Source organism: Peromyscus maniculatus, chromosome 7 (assembly GCF_049852395.1).
Source record: "Peromyscus maniculatus bairdii isolate BWxNUB_F1_BW_parent chromosome 7, HU_Pman_BW_mat_3.1, whole genome shotgun sequence".
Lineage (NCBI taxonomy): Eukaryota > Metazoa > Chordata > Mammalia > Rodentia > Cricetidae > Peromyscus > Peromyscus maniculatus.
Window position 1 is genome coordinate 114,067,831 of NC_134858.1, and position 22,615 is coordinate 114,090,445.

At 41.2% G+C, this 22,615-nt stretch overlaps 1 protein-coding gene across 11 annotated transcripts in view; it reads right to left on the bottom strand.

The window, feature by feature from the left end:
- Rbms3 (RNA binding motif single stranded interacting protein 3) overlaps window positions 1-22,615 on the bottom strand; it is a 794,057-nt gene that overhangs the window by 57,269 nt on the left and 714,173 nt on the right. For all 11 annotated transcript variants that reach the window (XM_042281903.2, XM_042281910.2, XM_042281904.2 and 8 more), the window contains one exon: window positions 3,325-3,435. In XM_042281903.2, coding sequence (XP_042137837.2) covers window positions 3,325-3,435 — 111 coding nt within the window. The remainder of the gene's footprint in view (window positions 1-3,324; window positions 3,436-22,615) is intronic.

The window sequence follows — 22,615 nt, forward strand, 5'->3', positions numbered from 1 at the left end:
AATATGATTTTGCTTATAATGTCAGAAATACAGAGAATACTCGATTCCACATATTCAAGGTATTTTCCTGAACTTCAGCGAGTTCATTCATTTATGTGAATAGGAGCTTAGCTTTGGAACCCTAGAATATTATGTTAGCAGTTAACACGGTGGACATGCTAAGCTATACCCCTTGAAATAGAGCAAGTAAAGGAGTTGGATTGTGGATTTAATGGGGTGGTACATCCATTCTGGTGACGTGGACTCCCACCTGGTAGGCACAATCAGAGGTTAAGGGTGGCTCACTTGGTAAGTGCCGACTTGTCATATGTTACATCAGGTCTGCAGGTCTGCTGTGTATCACGCCATTTAACACTCACAACATCCTGGGGATGTGCATGTTATTGCTTTCCCAATTTGTAAGAAAAGAAGTGAAATCCCTAGGAAGCCAAGGGACCTGGCCTAAACATGCACAGCCCATACAAAGCCAAATCATGCTTTGGACTCTGAGGTCATTCCTAAAACCACTGGATTGTCTATGGTGCCAGCAAGAGAGGTGCGGGATGGATCCAGATAGGTGAAAAAAGTTAATTAAAAACATCAACCCCAATTTGTTAATCCACGGCAAATGCCAATTAAAAAAAAAACATAAAAGCAAATATATGAGAGCATGCCAAAGTATGAGAGTGATAGTTTAACAGGAGAAATGACTACAGTTGACACACTAAGAGCACTCAATTTTATTTTCGAATGAACCAACAACATAAGGTATCTTCTCTCTGCCTTTCAAAAACCTTATCAAATCATCAACTTTTAATGTTAATGTTATATTGCCAATGATTAATGTTATATGATACTTTTACTGTAAATAACTATTTTTTTGCAATAGTGAAAGCAGACAATGGCAAGAAGAAAAAAGCAAGAGGGGATTTGACATTAAAAATAAGCTCTCTGTGTTAAAATCCTTTACTTGCTAAGAGAGGCAGTGGTCCACATCATTAAATTAAATGTTAATCCTTGAATTATCATTTCTGACCATTGCCAACTATGTAAAAGTTGTGGTCCCATGTGATTCTCTTCTTGTTGAAAAGTCTCAGATATACAATTTTATGTTACCTATTTAATCAGTAACTACAATAATTTGAATGAAGCCTATTCTATATATTTTTTATTTTATTTTATTTTTCTGTTTTGTAAAGGGTCCAGTTGCATAGTGTGTCTTTACTAGTTGCCAAACGAAATGTTAGTAATTAAGCTGGCTTTTATTTTAGTCAATAGGTAAAATGTACAAAGCACTTCTTCCTATGTTTTTGAGTATAACTCATTTTTTTTAAAATAAAAACCACACTTTACATTGTCATTTAACACAGTAAAGTTGCCTTTATTATCACTCATTCTCAGCTGACAGTCATTGGCAGACAAAATCCCTGAAAGGTAGTAAAATGTCCAGTGGGGATATCATAAGCACCAGGCCTTCCAATTCTGTATCTGGAATCTGCTTTAGTAGGAATACACAAAGGGACTACAAATTATCCTTACACTTGACTAAAAATGGTAAAAGTATTATTACAAAACCCTGTCTCCCCAATGAAAATGATCTGAACCCCAGTGTAAAGATCTCAGAGCTCACTTCCGTGGTCTAGCTGAGCATGCTGTGCAATCATCTGACCTAGCTCTGGCCCTTGGGCAGAGAAGTTATCACCAGTGGTGTGTTGCAGGGGAACAGGTGTGTAGCTTCTGATAAACTAAAATTCTTTCTTGGAAATCTGTGGTTTTCTCCATATTTAGAGAAGACCATTGAATACTCTGTGGGGCTGAAACTTCTTTTTTCTATTCCCTTTGAGTTTCTGGAGTCATTGTTCTAAGGCCTCCATCCACAGCTAGTGGCCATAAAGCACGTCAGTAGTGACATGTGATGCGAGTGCTGCTGTGAGCATCACAGAAGGAGTACCAAAGAGATAGTTAAGCTAGAGACACAAAGTCGTGTGGCTTAAGGAACTTGTGTCGAACTGAATGAGAGGAGATGGAGGTTCTTAGATACAGTGTCCTCGATGGCACAATGCAGATTTAGATCAAGGATTTCTGATTCCTACTCCTGGGCTTTTTCTACACTCTTCGAGCTGCCGCAGATAAAAGAAATTTCTTTTCCAGGTCTTTACAAAATTAATCACCTGCACTAAGGCATACACTAAACACTTAAGTGTGACCACTGGTGGTTCATGATGCCTGCATTTTCTCTGATGGTGTGGAGCATAAGATTGGTGTTCTAGGTTTTGTCAGATATGAGTATTAGAGGGAATTGTTTTTTCACAAAAAGCTTTGCCAGTATGTTTAAGCGTGTCATTGATAAAGATCAAGTGTGCTACTGGCATTTTTTCAGTTCATGTGATGGCTGATCTTGGTTGTCAACTTGACACCAATGGGAAGTGGGATGAAGAAACCCCGATTGAAGATTGTCTCCATGAGACTGGCCTGTAAGTTTGTCTTCAGGACATTTTCTTAATTGCTGATCAATGTAGGAGGACCCAGCCCACTGTGGGCTGTACCATTCTCTAGGTACATGGACCTGGGCCATATAAGAAAGTTAGCTGAGCAAGTCAGTAAGCATTGTTCTTCCATGGTCTCTGCTTCCATTCCTGCCTCCGGGTTCCTGCCTCAAGCTCCTGACTTGGCTTCCCTTGATGATGCACTGTAAACCCAATAAACCCTTTCCTCTCCATGTTGCTTTTGGTCCAGGTTTTAACAGAGAAACAAATGAGAACAATATACTTTTGAGAAGTAAGACTAGTCAAAAGCCTCATAACTGTAGGAAAATATTAGACACATCAGATTCTCTTCCTTCTCTTCAATAGTAACTATGCTAGTGCATCACCAGGAATGATAAAAATGTTCAACTGGGCCAATTTCTCAGTGACTTCCTATTACTTCAGACATCGACTCTGAATAAAAAGTCCTCTATACTAATCATAGTTAGAACTGGCCTCTTAGGTGTGAAGGACTTTGGAATGACAGTGGGTTGGCTGGTAAACAGCTGGGGACAGGAAAGCAGCTCCGTGAATATGGTCACGAAGTACAGATCTACACCTGTAGGCAGAAGGGCCCCTTTCCAGAAAGAGCTACGTCGGTGTATCTGGTGCACTGTGCCACTTAATAAGGAGGACCTGAAGTCTAACTAAAGGCGATGCCACAGGACCGTCATCCTTTTCCATGGAGTGTTCCCTGAGGTTGAACTTGCATGTGAGCTTGTTCATGCTGGAACCTGAAAGGTGTGTGAGCAATGCTAGTGAAAACAGCACACGGCACCTTCTCAAGGCCCAGGAAACAAAATCAGACTATTCCACTCACCGTTCCTGCTGTCCCCAGTGAAAGATGGTTCATCTGCTGCGTCAGGGGACCCACGATGTTTGTTGGCTGCATTGACATGGGGTGGTCCATGGTGGGTGTGATCACAGCACCCTAAAAGCACATACAATGTCCATCTGAAAACACATTCCATGAGGAAGAAAACATTTTTTCCCAAAAGCAAATACAATGTTAACCTTTGTGAGTTTGCTTTTCATGGAAAATAATGAATAAATTCAGACTCGGTGATCTGATGCCCACCTATATCACTCTGCTCACCTGTGAATATGTAGCATCAGCAATGCCCTTTCCTATGATGTGACTGATGTGCAGTGTGTCTAAAATACCTTCCACTTCCATTTGCCTTTCCAGCATCCTATGTAGTGTGTCTTCAAAGAAATCATATGCACCCTTTTTTCACTGTTCTGATCAATTTCTTTGATTGAAAATTGGGAACATTAATAGAAATTCTCTAATTTTTCTTGATATTGAGTAAAACTTTCAGTTTGTTCATTTGCTTTTTACATTTAATTTTTTTGTTTAATATGTAAAGTGTGCGTGTGGCGCACACACACACACACACATGCATGCTACAGTATGTGTATAGAGGTCAAAGGACAACATGCAGGAATTGGTTCTCTCTTCTACCATACGGGACCCAGGGAATGAACTCCAGTTGTCTGGCTTCATGGCAGCCACTCCTACTGGCCGAACCGTCGTCTATAATGGCTTACTCCATTTATTTGTGATTTACATAAGCTATTCCTGCTTATCCCAAATATAACCTATGACTGGGGGAATAATGCAACCCACATGTGCTTCTTGACTGCATAAGGATGCATCAAAACCTAATATGAATTATCCAAGAATCACGGTTACTAGTGCCGTATCTTTTTTTTATAATCTTTTGAATAGTTGATCTTTTGACATTTTATTCTTGATTTATCCTTTTGTTAAAAGTATGCTGAACTTTTTTAAGCTAGTAAAATATATATTCATACATAAATTAACATTTTATAGTTTGTGTGTGCGTTTTGTGTATGTGGGGTGCTGGTGATTATTCTGGTAGTGGTTGTGCTGTGCTGTGTGTGTGTGTGTGTGTGTGTGTGTGTGTGCTCAAATATGTACATGTGCATTTATGTGTGTGCTTGTTAGTGTGGGTGTGTGTACATGTGCATGCACACGTGGAGGCCAGAGTTCAACATTCAATGCCTTTCCTTAATAGCTCTCCTCCATTATTATTATAATTATTATTATTATTATTATTATTATTATCTGACACAAGATTCTTCTTATATAAATGACAAAATAGTATAAGATTCAATTCATAATTATAAACAGGTATACTTATTAGAATTCAGACACACCACTTTTTTTTCCTGCTCCTTGAGGTTTCCTAATGAAAGCAGCTTATTTTTTCCTTAAAAAACAACAAAATCCTTATTGTGAACATTCTGGGAACTAATCCTTTAAGTCTCACAGGGATAAACTCCAGAAGACTCTCAGAATTCAAACAGAGGTTCTGATGCATTTCTCTAACACTAATGAAAACATGGTACTTTCTCAGCATTTTAACCCTGAGCAGGCACAGGAGTTCCTTCTCTTCTCAAGTTGAAAACACAGGCAGCATCCTTAGCATCTGTTCCACTAGACTTTCCAGCCAGGGGCTGACCTGCCCCGATTCTGGATTCTCAATCTAATCAGACTTCCTGGTCACACAAAATAACAGATAGAAAATCTGAAATCCAGACGAAACTGTGTGTGCATGTGCATGTGCGCGTGTTTTTTTTTTTTTGTGTGTGTGTGTGTGTGTGTGTGTGTGTGTGAGAGAGAGAGAGAGAGAGAGAGAGAGAGAGAGATCCTCCTCCATGCCCAGGAGGCTGCCCTCTCCCAGGGGTGTTACATGAGAGGCACACTTGAGGTTTTATTTGGGAAGCAGTCCGAAAAGGAGGTGGGCAAGCCTGTGACAGATCCATCAAAATTCTCACAGGATAAGAACAGAGGGACAGCATGCCTGCACTTGGAATTAATTTAGAGAAGATTGTCTGATCTCTCAGAGACTTGCTTCAGAGAAAGCTGCGTATAGGGAGTCATTGATGGCAGCTGCTGGTGTACTGTCTCTGCCTATAAACCAGAAATCTGACAATCACACAGAAGGGTGGGAAGGGACTTGTCATAATTTGGAATTGTAAATAGCAAGACCAAGCACAGAGTGAAGAGTAAGGGGAAGATTCCTTAAACAAATGAGTTATTGCAGATAAATGAATGATGCTGTAAAGATTCTGGGGAGAAAATATAGAAGAATGTATTTTCTTATATTCAATAAAAATGTCCAATCAACAGAGAATCCCCACAAGTTATCAAGAATATAATTTGTTTCATCTCAAGGGAATGGAAGACACTCACAATTAGTAAGTTAACTGGAAATGATTGACAGGAGCCCCATAGAGAAAACCATTTTTGATAGTGTTTTATCAAGGACAGATACCTTTGAGAGTCTGAAATATTGGCTATCACAGCAAAGACTGGTGTTTGTCAGCCATGCTGCTTATTAGTGTCAACAGAATCTCTTGTATTGTGCAGTACAATGGGGAAACGCAAAAGAGAAAAGAAGCAGAAAAACTTTACAATTATTAAGGCAAACCAGCACCCTCAATGTGCACTGTCATCTAAGCCACGGACTGCAGAATGCTCTGTGACAGCCTCCGCCAACACATTATGGGTGACTTTGTCTCCTCGAAATATATAGAATGTGCTGTCTGACAAGTGTTCACTTGGCAAGTGGCAGCGCAAGAGGAGACATATCCTTTTCATTTCAGCATCTCTGGATGTCTGGATCTGCTCCGTGTTTAAGTTGCAAAGAAAAATCCTGTAGCATGCCTCAAAGCATCTCATAAAGCACACAAGGGTCTCACAGCTGATAAGCCATCTGGTCCATCTGAGCCACTGCCTGCTGCTGTGAGAGGAAGCCCTTCTTCCTGTCATCAGAGGGAGGAGATGGTCGCTGCAGCCCTGAAGTAAGAATGACAGTAGTCATTTGGGTAATGTACGCAGAAGTCACCTGGAGTGAGGCAGGAGAGGAGGACAGAGAAAACCCAGGTGGGGGCATGGGAAGGAATGAACCCGCTCTGGAATCTGGTGGGCACTCAGAAATGTCAACACAATGGTACAAGTTGCCTGCAGAGATAGCTCTGGTTTTCTGAAGGACGTCCTGAGCAAAGGTGTTAAACACAGGCTGTGCTTACTTAAGGCTCGGATGTTCAGAGCCTTGAGTTTATCCATGTCAACACTCTTCTAACCACATAACCTAAACAGTACATGTCACAAAACTACCTTAGAATTTCATCTGTAAAGGGAAATTCTTTAAGATTTTTTTCATCTTCAATATTTTTTTCATTTTTAATATTAAAGAAATCAGCCCATATGTTCTTACTTATTTCTAAAACTTTACTAATTTTTACATTGTGGTTACTCTTTAAAGCCCTTTGTAATGATCCAGTTCCCCCTGGAATCCCTTTCTGTGGTGTCCTCAAGGACCTGCTTTCTCTGAGTGGATGTCCCTAAGGGGCAGGGGACTCCTCAGGCTGCCTGTGGCTACGCTGGCTCTGTCTCCACTGCTGTTGCGGCTGCTGCTGTGGTGAGCTTTTATATCTGTAACTGGAAGTCCAAAAAGCACCTCAGCTGTTGTCCTCTGGCTAGGATTTGAAATAAATTTGAAATCTTTGAAAGTTCATTCATATCCCAATGAAATCATAGGATTTTTCACAGCCAGCAAAACGTGGGCAGTCTCTTCCAGTGAAAGCACACCCTGAAGTTGGGTTGAGTAGGGAACCCATCCCAGGTCCTCTGGGAGAGCAGCAAGTGCTCTTAACTGCTGAGCCGTCTCTCCAGTGATGAACAGGAGACAAGGAATGCCCTTCATTTACAGGGCATGGACCGTCAACTACGAATCATCACATTATTTTACAACGAATTCAAACAGGCCAAACCTGTATCTTGCAGAGGTGAGGTAGAGCAATTTCCTAAAGAACTCAAGCCCTTGGTTGACCTGAAAGCTCCCACGTGACCAGCTTAGCGTTTTAGAGCCCTTCCTACAGGGGATCTATGTAAGCCTCCCGTGGGAAAGCACAGGAATGCAAAGCCAAAGGTAAGATGGAAAGTATAAAGTAAGAAAATTCCTTGGCTAAAGGAAAGAAAAGAAGGAGAATGATGATCACCCCCCCCCCACACACACACACACAGCCCTTGCCTCCTCCAAGTGTTTCATGTCAAGACATGAATGGTTCACACTATACTGCTTCATACAGTGATTTATGCAACTGGGTTTTTTTTAATAGGAACCATTTAGCATAACTTTTAAAAATACAGCCGAAGGTCAATTTTTATTTTGTCCTCAATCTGATTTTGTCTTTCTGTCACTATAATATTTTTAGAACAAGTATCTCCTTGAATTTATATATATCAAACTATTTTTAGCATACATAAAATGAAGCAGAGAGAGCGGCTCAAAAGTAAAGACAGTTCACATCAATGATGGCAATAGTGAATGAATAACAGCAATAATGAATGAATGAATGACAGCAGTGGTGAATGACTGACAACAATGATGAATGAATGTCAGCAACAGTGAATGAATGATGTAAACAAGAAGGGTATGATTGAATCTATCTACCCCGGAGGGGGCGGGGAAACAATCCAAAGGTATTGATTGTTAATATCGACATGAAATCCTGACATTTAATCTCTCATTTGTTGATGTTAGTCTGGGTCTTTTGAGGAGGAAGCCAGGAGAGAGGAGAGGGTGGAATTTGCGGTGATTTGAATAAGAACGCTACCTGCCCTCACTACCACAGGCTCAGATATTTAAATACTTAGTCACCTGATGATGGTTCTGTTTGGGGGAGGCTTAGGAGGTGTGGCATGGCTGGAGGAAATACATCAGTGGGCATGGACTTGGAGAATAAAAAGCCTTGTCTACAACAGCTCTCTCTGTTTCCTGCTTATGTTTGAGGCTATGAGTTCTCAGCTTCATCTTCCTGTGGCCATGCCCACCGCCCGCCGCCATGCCCGCCACCCGCTGCCATGCTTCCTCACTACTACAGACTCCAAGCCCTCTGGAACTGTGCACCCAAATCAACTTTTTCTCCCAGAAGTTGCTTTTTGTGATGGTGTTTTCTCACAGCAACAGAAAACAAATCCAGGGTTTTAAAGGACTATGTTGGGGAGAGAATAAAAACCATCAAGAACCTTGTCCTATCTTTAGGGACAACCATTAACCTTCAGCTACTTTGATAAACTCATAACCAAACTGGAGGGGCAGCATGATTTTCCAAAGTCTATTTGGAAACCCAAAGGTCCATGGCAGGGATGGTAGCCTTCTACTGTGCAAATGTTTCACAGTAATTGCTGAAAACAAAACAAAACAAAAACAATAGCACACACACACCAGCTGAAGTGGGAGAGGTAAACAACCATGACAAGCTGGAAGCTACACAGCCCCAGGATTCCCTCTCGGAGACTCCTTCTCCCACTTACTGTTCTTGAATCCTTTCTTTCAGGAGAACACCTTCAAAGGGAGCAACACTATAACACACACCTGCAATCTGTACAGACAGGAATTGCAAGCAGTAAGTATCAAAAGTGTAAATAATTCCCCATTCTCTAGCACTAATTTTCATTTAAATTAAAGAATGGTTAACATTGACCAGAGTTCCTGAGGAGATAGCTCAATTTAAAAATGCTCACACTAGGTCTTCTTTCTGTTGGTGTTGGGCATCCAAACTCAGGTCTTCAGGCTTGCACATCAAACACTTCACCCACTAAGCCACAGCCCCCATCCCATGAGACCTTACACCTTATGTGCTTCTACTCTGTCCCCAGAGTGCTTTGCGAAGCATAGTATACATACATCATTTATTCATTATAATTATTTACTGGAAGAATCATGGGTAAACAAAACTTCAAATCAAAAAGTATTTGGGAGGTTGAGGGGAGACTCAGTGGTTAAGAGCACTTGCTGCTCTTGCAGAGGACCTGAGTTTGGTTCCCAGTACCTCGGAAGGGCAGTTCACAACCCCAGGTAACTACAGCTCCAGATAATCTAACGCCCTCTTCTGGCATCACAGGTACCTGCAAACACATATCACATGCAGCACAATCAGACATATTTTTTTTTTAAATTTGTAAGTACTTTGATGTATATGTTTGTGTTCATGTGTGTGCATGCATGAATGAATATGAGTATGTATGTATATGAATGAATATGAGTATGTATGTATATGGCATGAGTGTCAGAGAACAATCTAAGATGCCAGTCCCTGTGTGTCTCCCAACTTTGAAATGGAGTATCTCATTGGCTTGGAATTTCACCAAGTCTGTCTACCCAGCCTCCCATCACTGGTACAGTCTATAATGAACTATTTGCCCCACAACAATTATTTGTTCTAAGGTCCAGAAATCCTGGCATATGTATGCATGTAAATATGTGTGTGTGAACATATAATAAATACATTCATATATATAAGCTCCAATTATACAATATAGAAATCTCTTCAAGATACAGTAATTAGTAAAGGGTACAAAGTTGACATCCACTGCCTGATCCCTACAAATAAAAACTAACTTTATTACTTTTTATGATGTAGCTTCTAATTCACTTGCCAAATGCTATACTTAATTAAGAAAGAGTCAAGACTATTTGTAACTTTTAATGACTATGTGTTCACTCTTGAGTTCAAATTTATTATGTATATTATTTTGAAAATGTGGTAGACTAGAGTTCAGTCTCTCTTTCCTGACCTTGGACAAAATTAGATTTAACCAGGATGGTATTCAATGCAATCCTAAGCAAAGTCCTCAAGACATCCTTTAACAAAATAGAAAATTCATATGGAAGCACAAAAGACCCCAAATATCCAAATCAGTACTAAGCAAAAAGAACAATTCTGGAAGAATTAACTCCCCAGATCTCATGATATATTTCAGAGCCACAGTGATAAAAACAGCATGTAAAAACAAAAACAAATATGTTCATTAATAAGGAAATGGGTGAAATTGCATATTCTCAGGTTTGGCACATAGTCTATCAAAGAGAGGCTATTAGTTATAAACATAGTAAGGGGTTTTCTACTCATAAATCAAATAAAGTTGTTTTTAACTGAAAGTATAGATTTTTAATATAATAGTAAAATACACTAAAACTAAATTACGTTTACCCATGGATACCCGCTTATAAGAATCCTTATTGTACTCCATGCCTACTCAAGTGTGGATAAAGATTTCATTTATTAGTGAAGCACTTATTAATATAATCCAATCAGTTTGAGTGAGACTATGAAATAACCATGCCATGCTCAAGTATTTCTCAGAAGCAAGTAACATATACAATTAGGCATCTCAACAGTGCCTTTTTCTTTTATGATCTCTTAGACTTTTGTGCCTAAAAGACATGTACTAAGAAAACATGATCAGCAGTAGCTGCTGGTATTTTAACCAGATTCCCTAGAATAATATAACAGGTGTCGAAAAGATGGCTCAGTGTTCAATAGCACTTGCTGTTCTGGCAAACACCTGGGTGTGGTTCCCAGCACCCACATGATGGCTCACAACCATCCACAACTCCAGTTCTAGGGGATATAATGATTTCTTCTGGCTTCTGTGGGCACCAATGCACACATATGGTATACAGACAGACAGACTGACAGAACACCTGTACAAACAGCTGGGCGGCGGTGGCACACACCTTTAATCCCAGCACTCGGAGGCTGAGCCAGGCAGATCTCTGTGAGTTTGAGGCCAGCCTGGACTACAGAGTGAGATCCAGGACAGGCACCAAAACTACACAGAGAAACCCTGTCTCAAAAAAAAAAAAACAAAAAACAAAAACAAAAACAAACAAACAAACAAAACAAAACAAAACAAAATACCCGTACACATAAAATAAATATAAAATTCTTAAAATAATACAAGTAGAACAAAGTAGTTTTCAAATATATTGTTTTTGATGAAAAACTGAAAAATTAGGACTTTGGGATCCAACATTAAGTGGTTTTATTGACTAAATATGCAATAGAAATCTTAGTACTTGTATCATTAAGCTCATATATCTGCTTGTAAGAACTGATCGTATTAAATATTTTTTAAACAATTTCATTATAAAGGTGGATTACTCTTTTCCTTTTATTTGTATTAATGTGTGTCTTGTGTATGTATGCTACTTGTGTGTGGTGCCCATAGAGGCCAGTAGAGGGCATCTGATCCCCTGGAGCTGGAATTACAGGCAGTTGTGAACAACCTAACTCCTCTTCTGGGATCTGAACTTGGGTCCTCCTGAAGAGCAGTAAGCACTCTTAACTAGTTAACTGGCATCGTTTACAACACGCAAAATATGGTACAGTGTCTGTTCCTGCAAGAGCTGCTTGATTAGGGGTGCTGAAGGACAAAGTGAGTGGGAAGTACATGCTCACACCCAGGGCTCTTGTGAGTTTAATGGATAGGGACTCCAGGCTCAAACTGAGCAGGAGGCTTCAAATGAAATAAAAAGCATTCTTGTGATCAATGAGTTAATCAACCTGAAGGATGCACCCATTCACCATACCCAAAATGCATCACCACAAATGCAGTGTAAATATTTAGTGTGTGTACATGTGCATGTGTGTGTGCACACAGGTGTGTAGAGGTGCACGTGCCTGTGTGTGCACAGATGTGGAAGTGGGGAGACAGCCTTGGGTTTGGTTATTCAGCTGCTGCCCACCTTGCTTTTTGGAGACAGGGTCTCTCACTGGCTTGCAGCTTGCAGAAGGGGGTGGGCTGACTCAACAGAGGGCCCCGGGAGTCCCCCATCTCCGCCTCTCCAGCACCATGCCCTGCTTTCTTATGTGGGTTTGGAGATTAAACTCAAGTGCTCAGGCTTGCATGGTAGCAAGCCCTTTACAGACACAGCCATGCCTCGGCCCCACACGCTTCTGTTTGCTTATCAGGGCTTTTTGGTGCTGTGAGCAGGCTTAATAATCACACACCAGGCTGAAATTCTTGCTGAACTTTGCCGTCGATGAGAAAAGAAATGTTCTGTGCTCTATTTGCCAGCAAGCAATCACTCTGCAGACCTCCATGCAGATGTCCAACATACTGGAAGTTTCCAATGCTTATCAGAAGCAATATTCTGGACCCATCTTCTTTGAAACGATGAAGCAAAAATGACTCCCAGTGGATGTGTGAATATTTATGGGCTGCATTTTTGGTCTAGTAAAATGTTTATCTGACTTTAACCAGCACTCAAGGCTGTGAGATGTCTCATAACTGCCCTCATTAACAGCTTCCCGTGCTGACAAACTGGCCAAAAGGCCTGACTCCATAGCAATTTCAACACGGTGATGGATGCAGTTGCTGAATGAGCCTGGGAATTTCCTGCTCAGCTTACTGGGGTGATCCACAGAAAAGCTCCCCACCATCTGATAGCCATTGTTTATGATACAAGGAGCTTAAATATGTCACAGGTCACCTCTATGGTGGCTATGACTAGGAAAGAAGCCATTTATTGGCTTGCAATTTGTTACAAAACATACTTTATTTTGTGGATTCTCAGAGGACATTTCTGGACTGTATCCAGTCTCCTTTGAGGAAGTTTTAGGATCTGCCCGGTTTGTGGTCGAGTTGAATGAGACCTAAGGACATGGGTGGGAAGTCACAATCGCATTAAACAACTCATTTACTCTCCACTGAAAGTACCCTATGCATTAGTGCTGATGGGGTCTACCTGTCTCAAACTGAGTGTACGCCTAGTTGATGAAGGAGCTTCTTGTAATACGAATCTTAAAAGGTCTTATTAATAAAAACAAACCCAGAGCCGAGTATTGGGGTGAATTCTGAAAGATCAGAGAAGCAGAACAAGCTACATCCAACCTCACCTTGCCAACTTCTCAGTTGATCTTGTTTCCTCAAACTGGAAGCCTCTGAGTCCTCATCTAAATGGATCTCAGCTGAACTGCTGATAAAAGCTTAAAAGCCTAAAAAGGCTCTAGTTCCTGGTCCTCATGCCTATACACCTTTCTGCTTCCTGCCATCACTTCCTGAGATTAAAGGCGTGTGTCACCATGCCTGGCAGTTTCCAGTGGGGCCTTGAACTCACAGAGATCCGGATGGATCTCTGCCTTCCAAGTGATAGGATTAAAGGTGTGTGTGCCACCATTTTCTGGCCTCTGTCTGTCTAGTGGCTGTTCTGTTCTCTGACCCCAGATAAGTTTATTAGGGTACACAACATATTGGGGGATACAACATCACCACAGCTTCTACTCAAAGAAAAAATGTCATAGCAGAGTGGGCATATCCTAAGATAAATTCCTATACTTTAAAAATCCTACTGAGATGCCAGCTCGTGTATAAGCAGAGACCAGTGGACGAGACAAAAGTTGCCCTTCTGCGGCTCTCTCCAGGTTTTCCTTTCTTGTAGTTGTGGCAGAAACTCTTCTGTGTGGTTTCTTTTTCCTTTTACTGCCATTTTTTTCTCTTGAATAGAACAGAAAACTTTTCTTTTTTAAAAAAGTATTATTTTTTTTAAAATTTTTATTTTCTGTCTATGTGTGTTTTACTCAAGTGCATGCCTGTGCCCCAAGTGTGCAGTGCCCACAGAGATCAGAAGAAGGTAGGATTCCCTGCTGGTTACAGATGGTTGTAAAGCACCATGTGAGTTCTGAGAATTGAACCCAGGTCCTTTGTAAGAGCAGCCGGGGCTCTGAAACCACTGAGCCATCTCTTCAGACCCCTGTTTTATTGTTTGCTTTTAATCCTTAATTTGTGCGTGCATGTAGGGGTGGGGGCTCACACAAGCCACGGAGGTCACGGGGTAACCAGAGGACAATGCAGTGGTGTGTGTTTTCTCCCCTCACCTTTACATGGGCTTCAGGGATGAGGCTCTGGGCCCCAGGCTCACACAGCCAGTGGCTTTGCTGAGCTGTCTCTCCAGCCCTTAACTTTCCTTTATTTAACAGAATGTTCTCACATGCTGGGGCTCCTTCTTCCTTACAGTGTGATCCAGATGATGACTCAGTGCAGAACCTCCTTAGGTCAAGCCCAGCCTCGGGGCTCCAATTCTGTTCTTCCAGAAGGACCCAGTGTCTGGGCCCCACAGGAAATTCTGTCAAGTGTTGTCGTCTCCCTGCCATGCTTTAGAATTAATTTTTTTAAATGTATGTATGTTCATGTGTGTGCATGTGTGGGACATATTTGTGTGAAGTATGTGTGGAGTCTAGAGAAAAACTTGGGCATTGCTCCTCTGGCACTATCCACCTTGTTTTGGGAGGCAGCAGCTCTCACTGGCCTCAGCCTTCCAAGTAGGCAAGACTGGCTAGAAGGTGGGCCCCAGGGATCTGATTGTCTCCTCCTCCTCCTCAGGACTTGAATCACAAGTGCCAGCTACTTTGTGGGTCCTGGGATTAGAACTCAGGTCCTTACCAACTGAGACATCCCTTCAGATCCAGAGTTAATTTTCTACTGCATTGTTTCTGAACTGATTCATGATTCTTCATTTGATAGCTCTCTTTTCAGTTTTTAGCTTGAGGACCAGACAGTTTGATTATCTTGGTGACATTAATGTGTTCCTTTTTATAACCACAGTCAGTTAGAGAAAACAAACTTTTTACTGTTGATGTGTTTGTTTGTTGGTAACAGGTCTCCCATCAGCACAAGCCCACTTATTTCCAGTGATCTACTCTGCCTTGGTGTGTCTGTATCCACTGGTATTCTCTGTTAAAAGGTCCCTAAGTCAGTACTGTCTTCCAAATATAAAATAGGGCCAACCAAAGAAAGCCCAAACAGACAGACCCAAAGGACCCCAAACACTTCCCTTCCACATATCCTGAACTCTTTTACTATTGGACATAGATCCATAAGGCATGATCCTCAGAACCACCTTCGGAGTATTCCTCATAGAAATCATTTCAGAATAAAAGCAGAATGGGAAATGTGGTGTCCATGTACCTGGGTAAGAGGGGACAAAAGTTGCCCAGCACCATACAACCATATGTGGCCAACAGTGACAGGATACTCCTGTGATCATCTGGAAATGTGCGGGCCACTAGTCTTCAGCATGAACTGGTCATCAAATTAATCCACTGCAAAGAATTTTCCTTTGTAGAAAATTGTGGGATTCAAAAGTTTCAGAAACAAGTATATGATAATTTTGTGGCTTAGAATTTATTTTCACAGGTACATGGAAGAATAAACTAAATCCACACCATTTTCTCAGAAATGGTCCACTAAGAAGTTGCATTAATTCCTAATATGCCAGATATCACCAATGGGAACTCAAGTTTGAGGGTCTATCATCATGTGGCCTATGATCGATGGTTTTGTATTGATTTACAAAAAGCCTATAAAGCAGGGCTAGAGAGATGGCTCAACATTTAAGAGCATATGCTGCTCCTTCAGAGGCCCCGGGTTCAGTTCCCAGCACCTATATCTGGTGGCTCACAACCGCATGTAACTCCAGCTCCAGGGGGCCAGACGTGTCCTTCTGACTTCCACCAGTACACACACATAAACACAGAGACAAACATACATACCTATAAATGAAATAAATTTCTTTTAAAACTCTATGAAGACATCACAAGGCTACCAGTACATTAACAAGGACTGACTGCAAATGTGCTTCTGACCTCTCAGCCAGGAGCCAACATCACACTCATATAATAAATTGCAACACGAGAAAAATAGTCAGAACGGTTTATTCCCATCAGTTTTTTTCTCCCACCAACTTCTCTAACCATCCCCTTCATTTTCCCTCAGATTGTACATGTGGCAGGAAAGGAAACAGCAGAATTGGGCATTTGACTAGGATCGCAGGTTCCAACATATAAGTTTGCTTTCTTCCACACACATAACAGCAAGCTTGAAGCCATCTGCTTGCCAACATCTACATCTTTCATTTCCATCCTAAAGGCTAACCCCTCCACCCGGTCACTAGAGGGGAAGCTTCAAAGACAGTTGTTTCAGCCTGTTCCCATTGTGGCAGCTGTTTCTTGTCATCAGCCTCCAGGCTAGCTCATCTTTCAAGGACCGCCCACTCTGAGCAGCCAGCTGTGGCAACAGCTTCACTGTCATCTGCATCCAGTTCACTCTCATTCCATTCTTTTGACCTCACCAAGGACCACATCCAAAGGCAAGAAAAACAAACAGCCCTGATAACTTCCTTCAGAAGGTTTCCAGGGCAGGCAACAGCCCCCCCCTCCCCAACGCCTGCCCATTTCCAGCCTTCCTGGGAGAGCTCTTTACCAAGGAGCCAGTTTGACTGAAGACACTGATATCTCACCCACTTGGCTGATCCAGGTAATCCCCAGATTAAGGAATCATGAAGTAATAGCATCTGTGGGCTGGGTTCAGCTGGAAACATCTGGCTGACTTGGTACCACTTCAATTAGCAGAAGTACACATCAGTCAATCATTTCTTTATTCCCACAAGGAAATATTCACACACCGAGTTGTCTAACCCTATGAAATGCATGATTCTGAGATTGACAGATAATCGACTTGGATTGCTCTGTGGGAAAATCACGGCTTGACTTTTGCCTATTACAGCAGTTAATCTACTTTCTAAGCTCTCTTGGACTTCTTGAGACAAAGCTAAATTTTCGGTAGGAAGAATCATGTTCTGACTCTGGGGAGGCTGCTCCAAGTGCAATCTTTGGGCCTATATGCTTGCCAAGGTGGAGCCCTGAGGATTTCTCAATAGATATTTTGGTTAATCTATTTAGGACAGAGAGTTAATTATCTAATTTAATTTACTAATACTAATTGAATGCATGTATGTATTACTTTGAAAGAACTCAGTGCTAACTTAGAGTTTAGTGACATTGATGGGAAACAAACTGAACAAGCTTCAAACATCATGCATACTCGAGGCTGGTGAGGGGGTTTGGTAGCTGAGGGTGCTTGTCACTAAGACTGAGGACCTGAGTTTGATTCCTGGAATCCACATGGTAAAGAAGAGAGGGAGAGAACTGATTCCCACAAGTTGTTCTTTGTCTTCCACATATGTGTCATGGCAGGTGCGCATGCACTCTCTCTCTCTCTCTCTCTCTCTCTCTCTCTCTCTCTCTCTCTCACACACACACACACACAAATACAAAAAGTGATTTTAAATGCTATGTAATCACACAAAAGAATCAAGGAAACTAAAATTACTTTCAAAAGAGACATCATTGATAATACTGTTCATTTGTATTTTCTTTTAGCCTAACTGTTGACTGGATGATGCTACACTCAATTCCTGAATTCACAAGTCAGACCCCCACGATGTGTGTCTCCTCCTGTATGTTATTGGAGTATTTAGATAGAACAAGCAGGGGGCATTGGCAACAACCTGAGATCCCGAAGTGCCAGGCTGAAGAGCAGAATGTAAGAAGGCAATTGCTCTAAAAACTGAAGGCTAATTGCAGAAACACCAGATTGTGCCCCACATGACTGGCTAGTTAGCTTAATTATCAAGATCAAAATGCTCTGCTGGCTGGAGCCCTGGTATCCTGAGGGATGGATAGTTCATCTCTAAAGGAAAATGGCAATAATGACTTCGGTGTGAATTTCAGCTGTCAATCACAGCACTATTATGGAGAAGGCTGCCATTCTCCAGAACTCTAATCAAAGCCTGCTGTCAAAACCTGTTAATGGACTGGCAAAATATTCCCATGATATTCTGCCTGATGAGTTTGACTTAGTCCCAAACAACCCTTCCATAGAGAGTTTTTTTTTTTTTAATATATATATTTCCCTGACAATGAAAGAAAAAATAGGTAACTCACACATATGCATGAAATTAGCTAACATTTCTTTTCTGACTACAGTGACTACTTAGGTTGATTAAAATGTCAAAAGTTGGAGCTGGAGAGATGGCTCAGTGGTTAGGAGCACTTTCTGCTCCTGCAGAAGACCTGGGTTCAGTTCCTACAATCCACATGGAGGCTCACAACCCCTGTTTAACTTCAGTTCCAGGTGATGTGATGCCCCTTTCTGGCCTCCAGGGGCACTGTATGCATGTGGTGCACATGTACCTCATGCAGGCAGGCATGCACATACATAAACAAAAAAATCTAAAACTTTTAAATGATATTGTGTTTTTTAAGCCAAAAGTTTAATTTCAAATATATAGTTTCTCATAAGATTTGACTGTATAAATACTTATACCTAATAGTCTTGATATGAAACCTTCCTTTAAAAAATATTTTTTATTCAGCATTCATTCTGCAAGTATACAAAATTGAAAAACAAAAGCAATAGACTTTACCGACAAGCTGATGACGACTTCTGTTCCCTTCCCATCCATTCATTGGGAACCTTAATGAATCAGAAATCGCTTGTCAAAATTAAAAGTAAAATGCAAATGTCAAAAATGTCTCCGAATAAGAAATGATGGCTGCATCCTTCCCTGCTGGTATGGCTAGAGGATGGATTCAGGCAAGAAAATGATCTTTGTGGAATGCAGTTTCTGGATGAAGGGGCCATGGTACAGGTGTCTCAGAAAGGATGGGAAATTGTTTGTCGTTTGCCTGGAGTTTTCTTAAACAGCCACATGTCATGTGCTGCCTCCTCTCATGTTCTCTTGTCACATCTGAATTTGGTAACTTACACACACTCTAAGATGTCTGATGAACGAGGCTCTCAGCTTCTCAGTTTACGGATGGAGGAGGAGGTCTGCTTGCCCATTCTAGCACTGTATGCTCTCAGCCAAGTGGAAGTATTTACTGTGTTTCATTTGTCTTTCTGGATTTTATTTATTTACTCTTAAATATTATTATTATTATTATTATTATTATTATAATCACCACTATGGGTATGTGTGATTATAATAAACACACACACATACACACACACACACACACATACACACACACACACACACATTTCCTTTCTCCGATGCAGGTTCCAAAGTTCCAACCCAGGTCAATGGGCTTGTGTGACAAGTACTTTTACCCACTAAACTGTCTGGCCAGGGGCTGATTTTAATTCTATGCAGCTAATATTCAGCAGGTCAGTGAATAGCATGCGTTTTACTGTTGGCATCCAAGACTACTCTCCTGAATGACATTTCAGAGGAGATAGGGTGCTGATACTCTCAAGTTGTTTTAACCAATAAAAATATTTCATAAGGAGCTGTAGAGATGGCTCTGTGGTAAAGAACACTTACTCTTGTAGAGGACCAGGGTTTGATTCCCAGCACCACATGGTGGTTCACAACCATCAGCAACTCCAGTTCCAGGGGACCCTACATCCTCTTCTGACCTCCAAATGCATCAGGCACACACATGGTGCACAGACACCCACACAGGCAAAACACTCTAACACATAAATTGTTTTTAAATCTAAAAAAAAAAGAAGTCCATGAAAATCTGAAAACAGGGGAGAAGCAGACAGATCAGTAGATGATCAACATGATAGCCACATTTCTGAGAAAAGTAGCAATCCATACAGATCATGTATTTAATTACTTACTACTTATGTGAATAGGATCTCATGTAGTCAAGGCTGGCCTCAAACTTGCTATGTAGCTGAGGCTGACCTTGAACTATTGATCTTCCTGTCTAGGACTTCTAGTACTGGGATTGCAGGTGTGAGTCACTATGCCTGGTTCATGGAGCTTAGAGAAACGTGCAGCTGGTACAGGCTGTGACTGCGCTGGCTGGGGCCCTTCTCATAGAAGGGCAGAAGCCAGAGAACTTAGAATTCCTAGCCCCAGATGCAGCCTCAGGAGAATTCTCTGGGCCCTATACTGGGGACATGCCAAGTGTGCCAATAAACATGCCCAGGACAAAGAAGTCATCAGAAGGGGGACCACAATGAAAATGTAGAGGAATAGCTGCCAAACTGTATCTGGGATCAGCAACAGCCATACTAGCTTCCTTCTGCTGTGATAACAGGCTCTGAACACCAGCAGCTTAGGGGAGCAAGGGCTTCTTCCCCTTCCTAGTCCACTGATGGAAGTCAGGGCAGGAACTCAAGCAGGAACCTGACAGCATAAACCACAGAGGGACGCTGTGTGCAGCTTCACCTGGAAGCTCATGCTTAGTGCTTTTTACATAGCCCAGAACAATATTCTCAGGGAATGATGCCACCCACAGTGAACTGGATCCTTCTATTTAAATTACCAAACAAGCAAGAAAATCTCCCACAGACATGCCTTGGAGGCCAGGTGATCTGGCCTGACCTCAATTCCTCAGTTGAGATTCCCTACTCAGATGACTCTAGGCTGTGTCTAGTTGACAGTTAAAGCTAACTAGGACACCACCCATTACACACTCAACAAGGGCTCCTCAGACCCATGCGGGACTTAGCCATGGGAGTCTGCGAGCACTACAATCTTACAAGCTCAATGCTTCCTTCCATTTTTGCTTCTTTTCCTTTCTCCTTCCACAAGAAACCCCATTGCCTCTGCCCTTACCTACCATCTTGGACTTCTCTAAAAAGATGCTGCATGGGTTGCTCAGACATGGCTGATCTTATTTCCCACAGGAAGAAGCCAGGACCCATCTTTCATCTTTTATTTTGTGAACTAAAAGCAGGCCAATGAAGCCACTGGGTTCCTTTGCATAGTATCAAATTTTCTATGCCTGGATAATTTAGTTGTCTGTTCATTAATGGAGGGGTATGAGCAAAAGCTCTTAAGAACTCTGGCTAACTAACTAGGAAGAGCCTTCTATATTTATTTATTTGTTTGTTTATTTGTTTATTTATTTATTTAATGCCAAATGCCATTTATTGAAGGAGGGAGGAGGTCTTAAATACAGGCTAACAGCACAATGGGAGAACCCCAGAGGCAGAAGTCCGCTACCGAGGTTTTACAATCTTGCATCTAAGCTGTTAATGCCCATTATGAAGGATACACAGACAAGGATCTTCAGTTAAGCATTCAGGAGGGTGGAACCTGACAGGGAATTAGCATAGGAAGGATACCAAAGTCAAGGTCAGCAAGCAAGGCAACAGTTACCCAAAACGGGGGCCAGGGACCTATAGGTCCCCCTTTAACTAAAAAATGAGCTTCTGACTTAGGTTGCATGGGACATCAGCAGGTCACCTTACCTATCATGGAGATGCCTGCCCAGACCACACAAGCACTCTGTCTTAGGCTGGTAAGCGCCCCCCAGGCATTACCCGTCTCTGAATACTCATAAAATTGTAAATTTATAAACTCAAGTTCCATTTGCTTTTGAAATACCATCTTACAAGGACTCCAATTTGCAGTAAGGCTCATTAAGGAAGGGAATGGCTCAGTTGCCTTTAGCCTACTGGTTATGGGTGGGTTAGGACTTTTGTTGGTCTTTTCTGTGTCGAACACACAGATTTGCAAGCCCAGTGCCACTTTGAGATCTTTGGCAACAGTTAACTTTGCAGCTCACACACGACTGAGCCTGTATAATAATGAGTATTTGGAAGACCCTTCTTAAATGTTTGGCCTTTATTAATAATTCTTTTTTAATTATAAATGTGTAGGAAAGGCCTTCATAACGTTTTACTTTGGCCTTAAATTAAATATCTAATGTAAAGAAAATTATAAACTATTAATACTATTTGATATGAGTTCAAAGAAGAACTAGTTAGCCCCTTTGACTTAGTACATAGGGGTTTTTTTTGAAAAAATAAGAATTTCTTCATTAAAAATGAATTAAATAAAATTATTATACAGTGCTACAGTTGCCAGACACTTTGGAAGAGCTATGAATATGAAGCTAGCTTAGTCTACATAGGGAGGTCCAGGTCAGTAAGGGCTACATAGTGAGGCCCTGTGTCAAAACAAAGTCAATTACATGCTATAGAAAACAAAACAAAACACAACTATCCTGCATGTAGAAAGGTGAGAAGGTTTAAGCACATGGTTACAGAGATGTCTGTCTTAAACGTAAGCTCAAAACATACAATATCAATTTTTTTGTGTTTTGTCATGTAACCTTCTTACAATCATTCATTATACATTTTACCTAAACATAGCTATGTCTTCCAGCATTATAGAATTCTGAAGCAAAGAGAATTAAATCAGGATACTATTTGGACGGATCTGTCCTTCCAAGTCAAAGCTATTAACTAGATCATACCTTCCATTTCAAGTATACTGATGGCATGCCAAAAGATTAAAATACCTTACTTATTATGCTAATGTAATTTGCATTAGTGAGCTTAGATAATATAATAATATTTTATATCCCACAACAAAAGGACTAAATCACAATATTTTTTATTAATCTCTCAACTTGATTTTCTGAGGGTTAAATTATGTAACCTGAAACATAGAAACTTAATGAAGAGCCCAGCCAGACAT